At 36.9% G+C, this 17,188-nt stretch overlaps 1 protein-coding gene across 1 annotated transcript in view; it reads left to right on the plus strand.

Annotated features, from left to right (window-relative positions):
- Window positions 1-17,188, plus strand: part of ARMC3 (armadillo repeat containing 3) — a 138,620-nt gene that overhangs the window by 66,092 nt on the left and 55,340 nt on the right. Inside the window, exons 10-11 of the mRNA XM_064285195.1 lie at window positions 11,990-12,142; window positions 12,245-12,350. Of these exons, the coding sequence (XP_064141265.1) occupies window positions 11,990-12,142; window positions 12,245-12,350 (259 nt within the window). The remainder of the gene's footprint in view (window positions 1-11,989; window positions 12,143-12,244; window positions 12,351-17,188) is intronic.

Raw genomic sequence — 17,188 nt, forward strand, 5'->3', positions numbered from 1 at the left:
ATCTACTGCATTACGTCCTATAAGAGTTAGTGAATGTGCAGCACTTGGTATGAAAATGGCACATTTTTTATGTTCTAAAATTTTTTGTTGCATGCCTTTATAACACCCTGACATATTGGCAGCATTACCATAGGACTGAGCTTTGCACTTAGAAAAATCAATTTTTCAGACTTCATATAAATAGTGAGGCACCTGGTCTCCAATTTCTTTACCGGTATGACTTTTTAAGCTAGTAAATGTGGTAAGTCGCTCAACAGGCTTTCCATCTGTTGGAGATATGTATCTTAAAACAATACTTAGCTGATCTGTATGAGAAAGATCAAGAACATAATCTACAGACTAACTGAAATATCGAGCTGTACTTATTTTACTGAAAAGAGTTAATTGAACTTTATCACTTATTAAATTTATCAATTTTTCACACATTGTTTTAGACATCTATGATGGGTTGCCCGTTCCTGTGTTACCAGATTTTGAGATATGACCTGCTAAAAATGAACCAAACTGAGCAACGAGTTCAAGTGAGCTCAGAAAAATTTCATTTCATGGGCACCCAAGTGCTTCAGTTTTTCCTTGAAAAGATAGTCCACATTCAATGATTGTTACAATGACAGCAACAATGTGTTGCAAAATGGCTTTCCAATACTGACATTCTTCATTAATATGTGTTTCCCGTTCATGAGTTAAACCAAAACCATGTCTTCAGTTTAAATATGACAACATATAATCTTTATGTATTACACTGTTGTCATATTTATCAATCATATTTGAGTTGCGCCAGTTGCTAAATCCATCCACAGTAAATCAAGAATTAAATGATTTAGGTCTGAATAGTTCACAAAGAAATCAATATACAGAGCCAGCTGATAGAGAATACAGTAGCCACTCCCTCGTATAATTTTCACCATTAGCTTTGCACCCTAGAAATGTATTCTGGATTAATTACCTTGTTTGTTTAACATCCAGAAGTTTTTGACATCAGTTTTCAAATGGTTCACTGTGATGTTGATGATCACTTGGCTCTCATTTTGATCCAATGATTTACATCGTTAAACTGTTGCCATGGGATTGATACCAACTCCTAGCTACCCTATAGGACAGAGTAGAACTGCCCCATAGGGTTTCCAAGGAGCAGCCGGTGGATTTGAACTGCCGACATTTTGTTTAGCAGCTGAGCTCTTAACCCCTGCACCATCAGGGCTCCATTTACATCATTAGAGGAAAAAATATTCCACAAAGCAGGGTCTGTATTTCTGTTATTTTTGGGTTCTGCATATGTGAAAATTGCAGATTCTAAAATAGTTTCACTTTTGACACCATTATCTTTTTTTACTACAGCAAGAAATGGATGCAGAATTTGGAACAAATTCTCTTATATTTGTATTGCTATTAGTAATTTCAGCACTACCGGTATTGGAACAACGATTTCCATCCATTAAACCCAAGCATTCAATGGAAGAGATCCCTTCTGATTCATTACATTTTAAAAAGGAAGTTAATTTTGGAATTATCTTTGTTGTTAGGTGCTGTCGACTCGGTTCCGACTCATAGCGACCCTATGCATAACAGAACGAAACACCGCCCGGTCCTGAGCCATCCTTACAATCGTTGTTATGCTTGAGCTCATTGTTGCAGCCACTGTGTCAATCCACCTCGTTGAGGGTCTTCCTCTTTTCTGCTGACCCTGTACTCTGCCAAGCATGACGTTCTTCTCCAGGGACTGATCCCTCCTGACAACATGTCCAAAGTATGTAAGACGCCGTCTTGCCATCCTTGCCTCTAAGGAGCATTCTGGCTGTACTTCTTCTAAGACAGATTTGTTCATTCTTTTGGCAGTCCGTGGTATATTCAATATTCTTCACCAACACCGCAATTCAAAGGTGTCCGTTCTTCTCTGGTCTTTCTTATTCATTGTCCAGCTTTCGCATGCATATGATGCCATTGAAAATACCATGGCTTGGGTCAGGCGCACCTTAGTCTTCAAGGTGACATCTTTGCTCTTCAAAACTTTAAAGAGGTCCTTTGCAGTAGATTTACCCAATGCAATGCATCTTTTGATTTCTTGACTGCTGCTTCCATGGCTGTTGATTGTGGATCCAAGTAAAATAAAATCCTCGACAACTTCAATCTTTTCTCCGTTTATCATGATGTTGCTCATTGGCCCAGTTGTGAGGATTTTTGTTTTCTTTATGTTGAGGTGCAATCCAAACTGAAGGCTGTGGTCTTTGATCTTCATCAGTAAGTGCTTCAAGTCCTTTTCACTTTCAGCAAGTAAGGTTGTGTCATCTGCATAACGCAGGTTGTTAATGAGTCTTCCTCCAATCCTGATGCCCCGTTCTTCTTCATATAGTCCAGCTTCTCGGATTATTTGCTCAGCATACAGATTGAATGGATATGGTGAAAGAATACAACGCTGACACACACTTTTCCTGACTTTAAACCAATCAGTATCCCCTTGTTCTGCTCAAACAACCGCCTCTTGATCTATGTAAAGGTTCCTCATGAGCACGATTAAGTGTTCTGGAATTCACACTCTTCGCAATGTTATCCATAGTTTGTTATGATCCACACAGTCGAATGCCTTTGCATAGTCAATAAAACACAGGTAAACATCCTTCTGATATTCTCTGCTTTCAGCCAGGATCCATCTGACATGAGCAATGATATCCCTGGTTCCATGTCCTCTTCTGAAACCTGCCTGAATTTCTGGCAGTTCCCTGTCAATATACTGCTGCAGCTGTTTTTGAATGATCTTCAGCAAAATTTTGCTTGCATGTGATATTAACGATATTGTTCTGTAATTTCCACATTCGGTTGGATCACCTTTCTTGGGAATAGGCATAAATATTGATCTCTTCCAGTCAGTTGGACAGGAAGCTGTCTTCCATATTTCTTGGCGTAGATGAGTGAGCACCTCCAGCGCTGCATCTGTTTGTTGAAACATCTCAATTGATATTCCATCAATTCCTGGAGCCTTGTTTTTCACCAATGCCTTCAGTGCAGCTTGGACTTCTTCCTTCAGTACCATCGGTTCCTGATCATATGCCACCTCTTGAAATGGTTGAATATCAACTAATTCTTTTTGGTATAATGACTCTGTGTATTCCTTCCATCTTCTTTTGATGTTTCCTGCGTCATTTAATATTTTCCCCATGAAATCCTTCACTATTGCAACTTGAGGCTTGAATTTTTTCTTCAGTTCTTTCAGCTTGAGAAACGCTGAGCATGTTCTTCCCTTTTGGTTTTCCATCTCCAGCTCTTTGCATACGTCATTATAATACTTCACTTTGTCTTCTCGAGCCGCCCTTTGAAATCTTCTGTTCAGTTCTTTTACTTCATCAATTCTTCCTTTTGCTTTAGCTGCTCGACGTTCGAGAGCAAGTTTCAGAGTCTCCTCCAACATCCATCTTGGTCTTTTCTTTCTTTCCTGTTTTTTCAATGACCTCTTGCTTTCTTCATGAATGATGTCCTTGATGTCATTCCACAACTCATCTGGTCTTTGGTCACTAGTGTTCAATGTGTCAAATCTGTTCTTCAGATGGTCTCTAAATTCAGGTGAGATATACTCAAGGTCATATTTTGGCTCTTGTGGACGTCCTCTGATTTTTTTCAGTTTCAGCTTGAACTTGCATATGAGCAATTGACGTTTGTTCCACAGTCGGCCCCTGGCCTTGTTCTGACCGATGATATTGAGCTTTTCCATTGTCTCTTTCCACAGATGTAGTCAATTTGATTTCTGTGCATTCCATCTGGCAAGGTCCATGTGTATAGTCACCGTTTATGTTGGTGAAAGAAGGTATTTGCAATGAAGAAGTCGTTGGTCTTGCAAAATTCTATCATTTGATCTCCAGCATTGTTTCTGTCACCAAGGCCATATTTTCCAAGTACTGATCCTTCTTCTTTGTTTCCAACTTTCATATTCCAATCATCAGTAATTATCAATGCGTCTTGGTTGCATGTTCGATCAATTTCAGACTGTAGCAGCTGATAAAAATCTTCTATTCATCTTTGACCCTAGTGGTTGGTGCATAAATTTGAATAATAGTCGTATTAGCTGGTCTTCCTTGTAGGCGTATGGATATTATCCTATCACTGACAGCATTATACTTCAGGGTCTTGAAACGTTCTTTTTGACGATGCATGCAACACCATTCCTCTTTGAGTTGTCATTCCCAGCATAGTAGACTGTATGGTTGTCGGATTCAAAATGGCCAATACCAGCCCATTTCAGCTTACTAATGCCTAGGATATCATTGTTTATGCATTCCATTTCATTTTTGATGATTTTCAGTTTTCCTAGATTCATACTTTGTGCATTCCAGGTCCCGATTATTAATGGACGTTTGCAGCTGTTTCTTCTCATTTTGAGTCGTGCCACATCAGCAAATGAAGGTCCCGAAAGCTTTACTCAATCCACGTCATTAAGGTGGACTCTACTTTGAGGAGGCAGCTCTTCCCCAGTCATCTTTTGAGTGCCTTCCAACCTGGGGGGCTCATCTTCCAGCACTGTATCAATGTTCCGCTGCTGTTCATAAGGTTTTCACTGGCTAATTTTTTCAGAAGTAGACTGCTAGGTCCTTCTTCCTAGTCTGTCTTAGTCTGGAAGCTCAGCTGAAACCTGTCCTGCATGGGTGACCCTGCTGGTAAATGAATACCGGTGGCATAGCTTCCAGCTTCGCAGCAACTCACAAGCCCCCACAATATGACAAGCTGACAGACACAAGGGGAAAATTATCTTTAGACCTGAAGAACAAAATTACATGTTCCAAATCAATTTTTTTTTACTTACTAATTTTCAAATATAAATGTTTGTGTTAATGTCTGAATTTGAATGTAAATTTTATTTTATAAATTTTACTTGTTTTGTAAATTTTCTTTATTTTCAATTATTCGAATTTTCTGTTACGTTAGAATGAAATTTAAAAAGCGACATAATTTTATATCCTGGTAAAATGAAACAGCAACATCTAAGTGGAGTGCAAAAATGAATGCTTGCAGAAGATAATAAGAAAAGTATTTGTGAATCCCTAAAAAAAAATAAAAAGGAATTATCTTTAGCTATTCACAAATAGTTTTCTTATTATCTTCTGCAAGCATTCATTTTTGCACTCCACTTAGATGTTGCTGTTTCATTTTACCTGGTGTGTCACTTTTTAAATTTCATTCTAACATAACAAATAAATTCAAATAATTGAAAATAAAATTTACAAAAGAAGTAAAATTTATAAAATAAAATTTACATAAATATTTAGACATTAACAAAAACATTTATATTTGAAAATTAGTAAGTAAAAAAATTGATTTGGAACATGTAATTTTGGTCTTCAGGTCTGAGATAGGTAAAAGAAATAGTACTTGCAAGGCAATCGAAAATAATTTCATTGGTTTGTCATAGAGTATTTGTTGACAGGCCCATCACAGATCTCCACAAGTGTTTTTTGTCTGGAAATAATACTTAAAAACTTGTGCACTCACTTCCTGTTCTTTGATGCTGCATCTTCACAGTTCATCGTACTACTACTGATACCCGATGGGGGCGAGGGCAGTTGCAGAGAGCATGATACAAATACAAGGGTATGCTCAACTGAAGACGTGTTTTGGTTCACTTTGTGCAGAGACGTCACAAACTGTGGTTATGGTGCTGCCAGCACATTCTTATGTGGTTGATGAAAGAGAACTGAATGTGAGATTATGCTTGATTGGTCTGAAGTGGATAGGAAAATGTGATTATTATTGTATACAAAATTAATAAAATGGTATCAGTTTCATTTAGTGCACTGCCCATTGGCCTTCCACTGGAGTGCTTGCTTTTCCTTATGTCCTGTCTGCTTGGCATCTATGAGTCTTTGCTTTCTACAACTGGTGCCTCTGTTTTGTTGATGCCCTAAGCACATGCTTACCTTGCTTATTGGGTAATCCATTTGAGACTACTGGCACTGCAAGACTAGTTATATGACTGTGAGTGAGCTACAGCCTCTCTGGACCAAACTCAGCTGTTGAGGGATCTTGAGTTTCTTTAAGAATCTGGTGAAAGAAATACACATATGTGCAAAATTTTCCCTTAAAGTTTAGGGAGTTCATGGAGTACCTGAAGCCCATCTATGCCCTCTGGGTCCCTGGACCCCAAGTTAAGACCTCTTGGCCTAGGATAAAGCAAGATAGAGGCCAAAAGGCCTAACTTAGCATTAGAGCTTCTTATATTTTCCACAACCACAAACAAGGCCATTGGTTTTCAATTCGTTCCTGCTCAGACACTCTCCATTGTGCTCTGAAACATGTAACTTATGCAAGATTGTAATTTTGTACATGTTTGCTCTGGTTTAGATCCTTAGTCCGGATTCTGATTTTGGAAATCCTGTTTTAACCTATCGATATCCATGTTCTTCAGCAATTTAATAGCTAGATTTACAGGAAAAATCAAAATTTCAAACTTCAGAACTTTTTGTTTTTTTAATAATTTATTGTAGTGAAATTCACATAACATAAAATTAACTATTTTAAAGTGAACAATTCAGTGGCATTTAGTACATTTATAATGTTGTGTAACCACCTCCTATCTAGTTCCAAAACATTTCTGTCCTTTTCCATTCCCTCCCCCTCCCTCCAGTTCCTAGAAACCACTAATCCACTTTCTGTCTCTGAGAAATTGCCTATTCTAGGTATTTCATATATGTGGAGTCTTCGAATATGCTTCTTTCACTTAGCATAATGTTTTCAAAGTTCATCTATGTTGTAACATGTATCAGTACTTCATTCCTTTTTACTGATGATTGATATTCCATTGTGTATGTATACCACAAATTGTTTATCCATTCATCTCTTGATGGACATTTGGGCTCTTTCCACATTTTGGCTGTTGTGAATGGCGCTGCAATGAACGTTGATGTACATGTATCTGTTTGTGTTCCTGTTTTGAATTCTTTGGGGTATACACCGAGAAGTGGAGTTGCAGAATCATATGGCAATTTTGTGTTTAACTTTTTGAGGAACCACCAAACTGTTTTCCACAGTGGCTGAACCATTTTATATTCCAACCAGCATTGTACAAGGCTTCCTATTTTTCCACATCCTCACCAACTCCATTCCTTTTTGAGGTGTGAATAAGAGAACTTGTTTCCCTTTCTGCCCTTAAGAAAGTTTTTAAAATGTAGTTTCTCACGTTTTAACCTAGTGTAACCACTCTGTCTTAAAGAAGCCATCAAATTTTCTCACATTTTTCCTTACACCATATAACTTTCATCTGTCTCTACTACGGTAGATTAAAGCAACAACCTGTGCATAAATTGCAATAATCTGACTCAGCTAATTTGGAGGACCAAGAAAGCACAGCACAAAGATAACTTCCATTGCTTAGCTGAACCTCAATTTCCCAGATGCAATGAAAGTCACACCTACCCTAGCACCACTAGACCAACTGCCTGTCTGTATTGTAGTCACCACATCTCCTTCACCATTGTCTTTCAGGTTTCATCTAGTACTGTAAAAGCTTATAATTTATAATCCATTTTTCTCAACTGGTAACCTTCCTCTATTCTCTCTGGCGTATTCTCCTTCCTTCCTAAATTGTTTGCCCTTTGGTGACTGTACAAACGTTGGAAACACATGTCAAATAAATCTTCAAATCTAATGGGTGCAGGGGTGGTTTAGTTTTCTTATAGCCTAAGAGATATCATATCTGAAAGACTGGTTCTTGGATTGTCTGGAAAGATACATGATTCTACAAAGATTGAGACTTTCTGTCCACGTATCTCAATAAATCCTCAAGAGTGTACCTTCTCATGAATAAGGGAAGGGCTTTGAGAAAATCTCTCTATTCCAAGCTTATCCAAAAGCAGAATTCCCTACCTCTGAACTGCCTTAGGAGCCCTGGTGGCTTAGTGGTTAAGAGCTCGGCTGCTAACCAAAAGGTCGGCAGTTTGAATCCACCAGCTGTTTCTTTGGGCAGTTCTACTCTGTCCGATAGGGTCGCTATGAGTTGAAATTGACTCGACAGCAATGGGTTTTGGCTTTTTAATTGCCTTAGCCATAACACTTGTGGATTGGAACTGCCCATCTCTGACTAGAACCCGATACTAGGACAGAACCAATACCCTGTTCCCCAGGGCCAGTGTTAGAGGACAGGGGAGCATCTTTTTCATTTATCTAATCATTATCTTCTATTTTGTTGATTTATTTATCTCTTAACTCTGTTTACCTGGCCAAATTCACAAGGGTCACCTTTTCCTCCCTGCTTGAATTCTAGACTGCCTTCTTTCCAGATTCTACCTATATTTCTTATCATCTCCTTTTTATATGAACCTGTTGCCTGTCTTAACTTTATCTGCCAGACCCAGCCAGCTTAACTAACTAGACATAAGTGTTATATTAGTTAGAAGGATAAACTCTAGAAGTTTAACAAGAATTAACAAAGTCACTATCTCCTAATATTTCTGTATTGAAAGTAAATAATCATGAAGATGTTTTAAAATAATTTTCCACAGTTAGAAAAATCCATTCTTATGTCCAAACAAACCAAACCCAGTGCTGTGGAGTCGATTCTGACTCATAGCGACCCTATAGGACAGAGTAGAACTGCCCCGTAGAGTTTCCAAGGAGTACCTGGTGGATTTGAACTGCCGGCCCTTTGGTTAGCAGCAGTAGCACTTAACCAGTACACCACCAGGGTTGCCATTCTTATGTAGGTTTTGATAAATGTCAGCCATTATAATGTCATTAATGAGCCCTGCTGGTGCAGGGGCTAAAGGAATAGACTGCTAACCAAAAGGTGGACGATCCGAAACCACCAGCAGCTCTGTGGGAGAAAGATGTGGCAGTCTGCTTCCATAGAGATCTACAGCCTTGGAAACCCTCTGAAGCTGCTATGAGTCTGAATCAACTCGACAGCAGTGGGTTTGGTTTTTTGGTTTTATGCTGCTATTAAGAATAATGTTAACTATCAATACTAATTTTCACATTTTCTTTTCCCTTCTCATCACTATCAAAATTTTTTTTTTTTAATTTTTAAGGCCAGGTAATATGTTTTCCATTTCAAAAACACAGTTGGCACACACAAATACATAATACACGTTCTTTTTTAAATTAATTTGTGTTGAAAATACACACAACAAAACATACACCCATTCAACAATATTCCAGGTATGGTTCATCGACAGTGGTTACCTACTTCACATGGTGTCACCATTCTCCCTGTCCCTGTCCATATTGTTTCACTACAATTAACTTAGACTCTCTGCCCCTTGAAGTTCTTTAAACGAGCACAACGTTCAAGGCGAACATTGTTTGTTAAAGGAGCTAAATTGTTGGGTGATTTATAATTCACATTCTTAGACTAAGTTTTTGTTGTTGTTGTTAAGTTTCAGCGTGCATCCTGACTGTGGAAAGCCCCAATCAGTATGCCTTTGACCTGGCATCAGTAGGAGGAAGGTGTTAATTGCCACGCTACCTTAAGTTTACGAACTGGCATTAACATCTCAGCAGGAGGATGGCAGGATAGTAACTTCGGAGAATGAGTGAAGAAAAGCATCATTACATACAGATTTATTTTCAGTTACAAAATCTCAGGCTTTTTTATTTTAGTGATACTGAACAAATGTCATTTTTGAAAGACCTGATTCTATTCACAGTATAACTAGCTTGCTGTCTTTATTATTTGTGTCATTAAAACATAAATACTTTGCTTCTCGGTGTAACAATTCCATAAAGGTACTTGGTTCATATGTTAATCCGTCTTTTAAATCTATTATACCCACACGGCAGTCAGCACTTCTGAGGTTTGATGAACAAGCTGGATTCTGAGAACTTTCCCAGCAGGGTTGAGAACCTAATTGCCCGTGACATTTATTTAAATTATTTAAAAAAAATCTTTCACGTAATTGTATATATATATATTTTTTTTCTGAATGTAATAATTGCATACTCTAAAGTTAGTCTTTCAAATGAATTCTTTTGGCTGATTTTCTGGATAGAAACCATGTTAAGCACCTTCTGTTTAGGAAGGTTGATTTAGGGACATTAGGGAAGTTTTCATTATAAATTGAAGCATTTTAGGTGAGATACTCTAGAAAAGTTTCGGGTATTATTTATTCGGTAAAAACTAATAACGATTGCATATATTTTAAAACACTGCAGGAGCCATATACTCGAGGTTCGAGTATTAACCGCTGCCTCTTTATTAAAAAGAAAACAAAAAAACCAGTATGGCCTGCCCGAATTCTAATTTTAAATGAAAGGAGCGAGGGATTAAAATGATAGGATTACAGGACATGGTTCCTGATTGGTTTAAGATGAAGGAACAGAAGGGTTAGTAATTCAGCCTGTGCCAGTTATAGCCAGACTGCTCAGCATACATCAGCGTAGCATGTGAACAAAGGCCAAAACTATTTGCAAATGTGGTGACATTTGAAGGTGACACTGCTTCTGTGAAAGAGGGTGGTGTTTTGAATCAGTGGTAAAGGAAAGGAGACAACATGCATTAACTTTAAAATGTAACATTAGTTGCTATTAATTTCTGAAAATATTCCTGGAAGAAAAAAAAACTAGCTAATTTAAATATGTGTAACGAATGAATTCGTTCCACGTGGAGGTACTGTAAGCTAAATTACCGGCGTTTTTTCAGAGATTTTTATTCTAATGTTATTCTCTTATATATTAACATCCTAAGAGCACATATCACACATTTTTCTATTTTAATCGTATAAATTGACTTATAAAGGATGATGAATGAAGAGTTGAACCTATGACAAAATTTTTTGAAGGAATCGTGAATAAATTGGCTAGGAATTGTTTGTAAGCTGTTTCTTTTCAAACTAGCCCTAGTAGCTTTTTATGGCATTAAACTGGGGTTGCTTTCATATATTTTTTCTAGTACATGGTTTTAATAACAGTAACTGGTTCATTTAGAATTAGCTAGAGAACACCGACTGTGGAACCTAATATTCTCATTTGGTTCAATGTAGTATTTGGCTTCGTATAGTAATGAGAAAGTCATTTATGAAAAATCCAGCTAAATCAAGAGAGAAAAACAATGTTTAAGGACCAAAAAGAAAATTAGAACATTTTGGTTTCAAATTTAGTGTTTTATTCTGGGCTGAATATTATGGTACATACTTAGGGTCATAACTTTTTTCATTTCCAAATAAAGAACACTATACTAGCTTACTTTTAGATTGTTTATGGTAACTTGTCAAGTGAAACAATTATTTTAATTTCTGCCACTTTAACATGCATTGTAAGTTGAGATAAAAGATAACTGATTTTTTTTTTTTTTTTTTGTATAAGATTGTAAATTCCTTAAGACGTGGTTTATACTTTCCTTCTCATTTTCACTTTCTCTTCTCCTTGGCTCTTCTCCTGAAGACTTGACTGTCTAGCTTACTGAGCAGTTTGAACATCTCAGGCATTCTTCAAATTTTGGGTTTTGTATTTAAAATAACCATGAAATTAGCAGACTTTTATCTTTAGTTGGTACATACTGAACACTGTGCCAGGCACATGATTGGTGTTTCTTAAAACCCAACCCATTGCTGTGTGCCGTTGAGTCCATTCCGACTCATAGCAACCCCACTAGGACAGAGTAGAACTGCCCCCTATGGTTTCCAAGGATTGGCCGGTGAATTCAAACTGCAGACCTTTTGGTTAGCAGCCAAGCTCTTAATCACTTCGACACCGGGGCTCATAAGTGCTTGCTAAGTCTGAAACTTGCTTCTTTCTTATTATAGAATTTCCATTGCCACAGTGCTGATAACATATAAGGGAATCTGAGGGGGAAGAAAATGCAATATTCATGTTTCATTTCCCACACTCACTTTGTTCTAAAGATTGAATAGGTATTTTGTTGAGTTTAGACTCTGTGACTGAAGTTAGCAAATGGTTTGAATTCTTGTCATACTCTGGATGAGTAGGTAATAATGCTTGCTCATTATTATCTTGCTGTGTGGCTCCTTTTTTGCAGCAAAATGCTGAATTTTTTTTTCTTTTGTTTTATGGAAAGCTGAAAATAGAAAACTTTTTCATGAACAAGAGGTTGAAAAATGCCTTGTCACCCTTTTGGGTTCTGAGAATGATGGAACTAAAATCGCTGCTTCCCAGGCTATTTCAGCAATGTGTGAGAATTCAGGCAGCAAAGATTTTTTCAATAATCAGGGTAAGCAAACTGGGAAAAAATATTTTGAACAATTTTAGGTTACCGGACTGTAGTTTGCACCAATGCTTTTTAAAGTCCTACTTTCCCTATCTTTTGCTCTAGGGATTCCACAGCTAATTCAGCTGCTAAAAAGCGACAACGATGAAGTAAGGGAAGCAGCAGCTTTAGCCTTGGCTAATCTGACAACTTGCAATCCTGCCAATGCAAAGTGAGTACAAAAATACTCCCTCAGCACTGACTTGTGGGATATATAACAGTCCGAGACGTTTTCTTTTCTTTTTTTTTTTTTTTTCTCAAGGTGTTTTCATTTTAAAATTTTGGCTTTCAAGGTAGTCTACATATTCTTTCAGATGATCTATCCTCGGTTATCTCTCAGGATCCCTCACGAAAACAGAGTCATCAGATAGGCTTGTTTTCAAAGGTATCACAAAATCCTGATTGTTTGCACTTGGTTGGGAAACGTGTAGACCCTTTGATTCAGCCAGTAGGCTATCTCTTGTGCACGTCCAGTACAGATAAAACGGGCAATGCCGGAAACATTAAAGACAACAGGATCTAAACATTTGATGAGTCTAGAGAAAATGTTTAAAAGCCCATTTTAAAAGGATATACCTTTTAGATAAATCTGGGAACATTTAAAACAATTTAAAAACAACGTATCCTGAGAAAATATATGGAAAAGCTTAGGGGAAAGAAATGCCTTCTGTATTCTAAGCACTGTGATATGTGATTTATATTTATTTTAAAATCAAATTCTCATAATAATCCCCTTAACAAATGAGGAAACTCAGGCTCTGAAAAGTTACCTAGTTTTCTGGGGTCCACGTATTTATTAGAAGCTGATCAAGAAATGAAACAGAGGTGTGCGGGACTCCAAAGTCTATGTTCTCCCCTCTGAAGGAGGTACGACTGTTTCATAAAATGGTCAGAATTTCCTGAAGACAACTCTCACAAATAAAATAATTATTTGCCCTCCCTGTATCTCATTTGGTACTTCAGTGGCTAACTTTCATATATTATTGCTTTGTGACATTGTGTCTAAAATTACCCTTTTCTAACCTGAAATAAACTCTCCCACCACATACATAATCTGCTGTTTAACCTTTCCCTTTCTCTACTCCCACACACATATTTTATAAGAAAAGCTGAATGGAATGACTAAAAATCTAATAATGTGCAAAAAAAAAAAAGGCAAAAATGCGTAAGCATCAAAACTGTGCTCCTTTAATAGCTACACTCTGATACAGCAATTTCTGAAATTAAGGGTCATGATCATCTTTATAAAAGCACACGGATTTCTAGAGTGTTGAGTCATAACAAGTAGCAATTTGAAAACAGCATATTCAGTGATTTATTTTAGTATTGTCACGCCCGTGCAAAAATCGTATCAGCACATTAAGACATTTCTAACTTCAGGAAACTTAGGTTTCTATTATTATCTAGACTTCTTTAATAGGCTTCCAGACTGTATAGATGTCTTGATTTGATATGGGTTTGCCTAGCTTATATCATATCACAGTTTTATATAAAATCATAGAAAATTAGAATGGTAAATAGTTCTAAAAGAGGCTGCTTTCATGTTTTCTCTTTCCATCTAATTATTTTGTCAGTTTTTGTCATCTGACTCTATAGTTTTGTTAATATAGAAAGGTCAAGTTTGTTAACATAGGAAGGTCAGTTAGGACTGCCCATTCTGGTGTTTTTTTCAACCAGCGTTTGTGAAGGAAAGTGGGCCATAAGTGAAAGTGGTTTCTGGATGTTCTCTGGGGTCTGTATAATTTCTTCTTTGGACTTTTGGACCTAAAGAATATTGAAAATAATATTTTTGAGGGGGAAATGGAGTCACATTTGAAACAGTTGTACCAAATGCTAAAGACTGGATTTGAAAAAGATTCTATTTTTTTTTTTCTATAGTCGAGCCAGAGGAATGAAAACAAACCACAGTTTGTAGACCCGTCTAATCAGCCTCCTAGAGTATTAATTGCTAAAGCCAAACACAACAAAATAGATAACAGAGATGACTGGTTATTTAAAAAAAATTCCCACTCAAATCTTTAGGAAACTATTAGCTTAAACTCATAACAGTTCAGTGTTTCCAGCATTAATTTTTAGAATCAGTCTACTTGATCAGCTCTCCTGGCAGGTGGTCTGTGACTGAGGTTGACTCTGGCTTTGCTGCCAGGGTGGCAGGGGAGTTAGGGTTTTCTAGTTGCTTTTCTGCTACACATGAATAGTAAGTAAAGGAGGCCATTAAGAAGCAAAAAATAAAGCTAAAGTCCTCCATGTGCATTTGAATATCTGATCATTGCATTGCAAACACTGTGAATACAATTTTGTATATGTTAAAATGTAGCCCCTTTTCCTATGCTCATATCTTGATTGCTTAAATGGATTTCTAATTCATAAACTCAGGGCACCTTCTGGAGTGGGAGGCAAATTTCATGAATTGAAATTTCTTTTTTTTTATAATAACACATGAAAACCCCCCAAAGACCCCACTGCCATCAAGTCGATTCCAACTCATAGTGACCCTATAGGACAGAGTAGAACTGCCCCATAGAGTTTCCAAGGAGCACCTGGCGGATTCGAACTGCCGACCTCTTGGTTTGCAGCCCTAGCACTTAACCACTATGCCACCAGGGTTTCCAATAACACATGAAGCGTGTATAATTTCCTCTACATATAGGGCTGCTATGAGTTGGAATCGACTCAATGGCAACAGGTAATAGATTTTTGCCTGGAAAATTATGAGTTAACCAAAGTTTTCTAAATTGATCAATCACTGGCCTGTTATAATGACATGATGCTGGTATAATTTCCTCTATGTGATAGATTTTTGCCTGGAAAATTATGGGCTAATCAAAACTTTCTAAGTTAAAGGAAAAAAAAATCAACCTGGGGAAGGAGAAAAATACTTTTAGTAATGGATTTTTTTTTAATTAAAATTGTTTTTATAATCTAAAAATTGAATTTTATCGTCTATGTCTAAAACAATTTTAACTTAAAATCTCTGAATTCAGAGTTTACATGTCTTGCTTTTTTATAGTACCACGCTCATACGTAATAAAACGGTGATGTGATCAATTTCAGTAGCAATAATGCCCATACCCATTTGTAGGAGACTTTCAACTTTATGAACATTATGAACCTCACCTTAATTGATGCCAAAGAGCTTAGCAAAAGAGCTTGCCTATCTAGTGTCCTCTGTGAATGAGCCCTCCTGGATACTCAAGTTTTCTGGATGTTTGAAAATTTACTTCTTCGATCAATGAAACTTTTTAAAATTTATAATAACTTTGAACTAAAATCTTCTAAAATCCTTCCCTCCTGACCTTCTGAAACTGATCATTCTGGTACTGACCATTTTTCTTGGGGATTTCTGGTTGCCATTTTGAATAAGTGATTATCACTTGCCCCACAGTGGTGTTTCAGGGCCTGTTAAGGAAGGTGGGACTGCTGGGCCACCTGAATAGAGCCTCCAGGCGGCAGCGCCTTTTGGGCTTTGATGCGTTTTATTCACTCCTTATTGCCAGGTTGTCAGTTATTAATCCTCACTGCTGCCAATGGACCTGATTGGCATAGCCTCCCTGCCGCAGTTCCCTTTTAACACCTTCCTCTGCTTTTTTTTTTTTCTGCTTAGTGAAAAGCTGGATCGGATTTTTATGTAAAGGCCATAAATGAGGGCCTCAAACCTCTTCTATAAGTACACATTTTGACTCTTCAGAGGCCTTTTTATTTTCTCTTGTATTTCTCACATATGTTTTCGATATGTGAAATTTCCTGGTATTCCAGTTACGGATAAGTGAGGTTGTACTGAAAAATAATAATTAACAAACACAAATGCCTTTACTTATAAATAAGTCAATGTTGGCAAGTAACATGATGAAGAGTAAAATAGGCTATAAAATATATTAGTATTTTCAACTTCCTAGCGTCTTGCCGTAGGCCTTTTGCACTAACTGCTCTCTCTTCAAGGAATGCTCTTACCCACATAGCCGGGCTCACTTACATACCTCCTTCAAGTCTCCGTTCAAATGTCACTTTCTCAGTGAGGTCTACCATGACTAAAAAACCATGACTACACTGTTAAAAATCCACACATATGTTACTTTATTTTATAGGACTTACTATTTTCTAATGTGCTGTATAATAACATAATAATAATTATGTTTATTATTTATTGTTTGTTTTCCTCCACCAGCATCAGTGAAGAGATTGACCTTTGTTTAATTTACTGATACCTAGAATTTTTTTTTTTTTAGAACAGTGCCCAGCCCACATAGGCATTCGGGGGAAAGTAGGCTTACACCAAAAATTCAGCCAAGATAAAAGGACAGTGAAAAAGTGGAAGACCCATCTGACATCAACCAATGTTCATAACAGAAAGCGATCACCAGTATCATTTGTGATTTTGTTTTGTTTTTAACGTAATTTGGGTAACGCGAGCAACAGTGGAGGCTTGCCTACAGGAGTCTTCTATTGAGACTTTTCCTTTTTCATTACCCGAAGAATAAAGGTTATTTAAAGTGGGTAAAAATATGAAAAAGCAACAAACAAGAATAAATATAGCTGTTTGAAGGTATAGTAAAAGGGGACAAGAACAGCAGGATTCACTTATTTGAAGTGGTAGAAGGATAAAGAAAATGCAAAAATATTAAGTGTATAAATAAAAAGTGAGAGGGCTAAAACAATCCCATATAAAGAAAGAGATGAAGATGGAAACCAGGTGGCAATAAGACATTTTATAGGTCACATTATCCTTTCTTGGTCCGCTGCTAATCTCTTTGACAACTCTCAATTTATAATACTATTTGAAAAGGAGAAAATTGTTGATTTTTAAAATAGGAAATTATCTTTTTTAGTTAATTTTTTTACACTTACCTGTACTCTTCTGTCTAATTAGTCCTATCAAAGTTTTGCATTATTTATGCAAATGCTAAGAGAATTATTCTTGGTTTGCATTCTACTGAGGGGCAGATGCTGCATATTATTAGAATATCTTTAACTATTAATTTATAACATCACTGCCATCTGTTGGATCTAATC

Source organism: Loxodonta africana, chromosome 4 (assembly GCF_030014295.1).
Source record: "Loxodonta africana isolate mLoxAfr1 chromosome 4, mLoxAfr1.hap2, whole genome shotgun sequence".
Taxonomy (NCBI): Eukaryota; Metazoa; Chordata; class Mammalia; order Proboscidea; family Elephantidae; genus Loxodonta; species Loxodonta africana.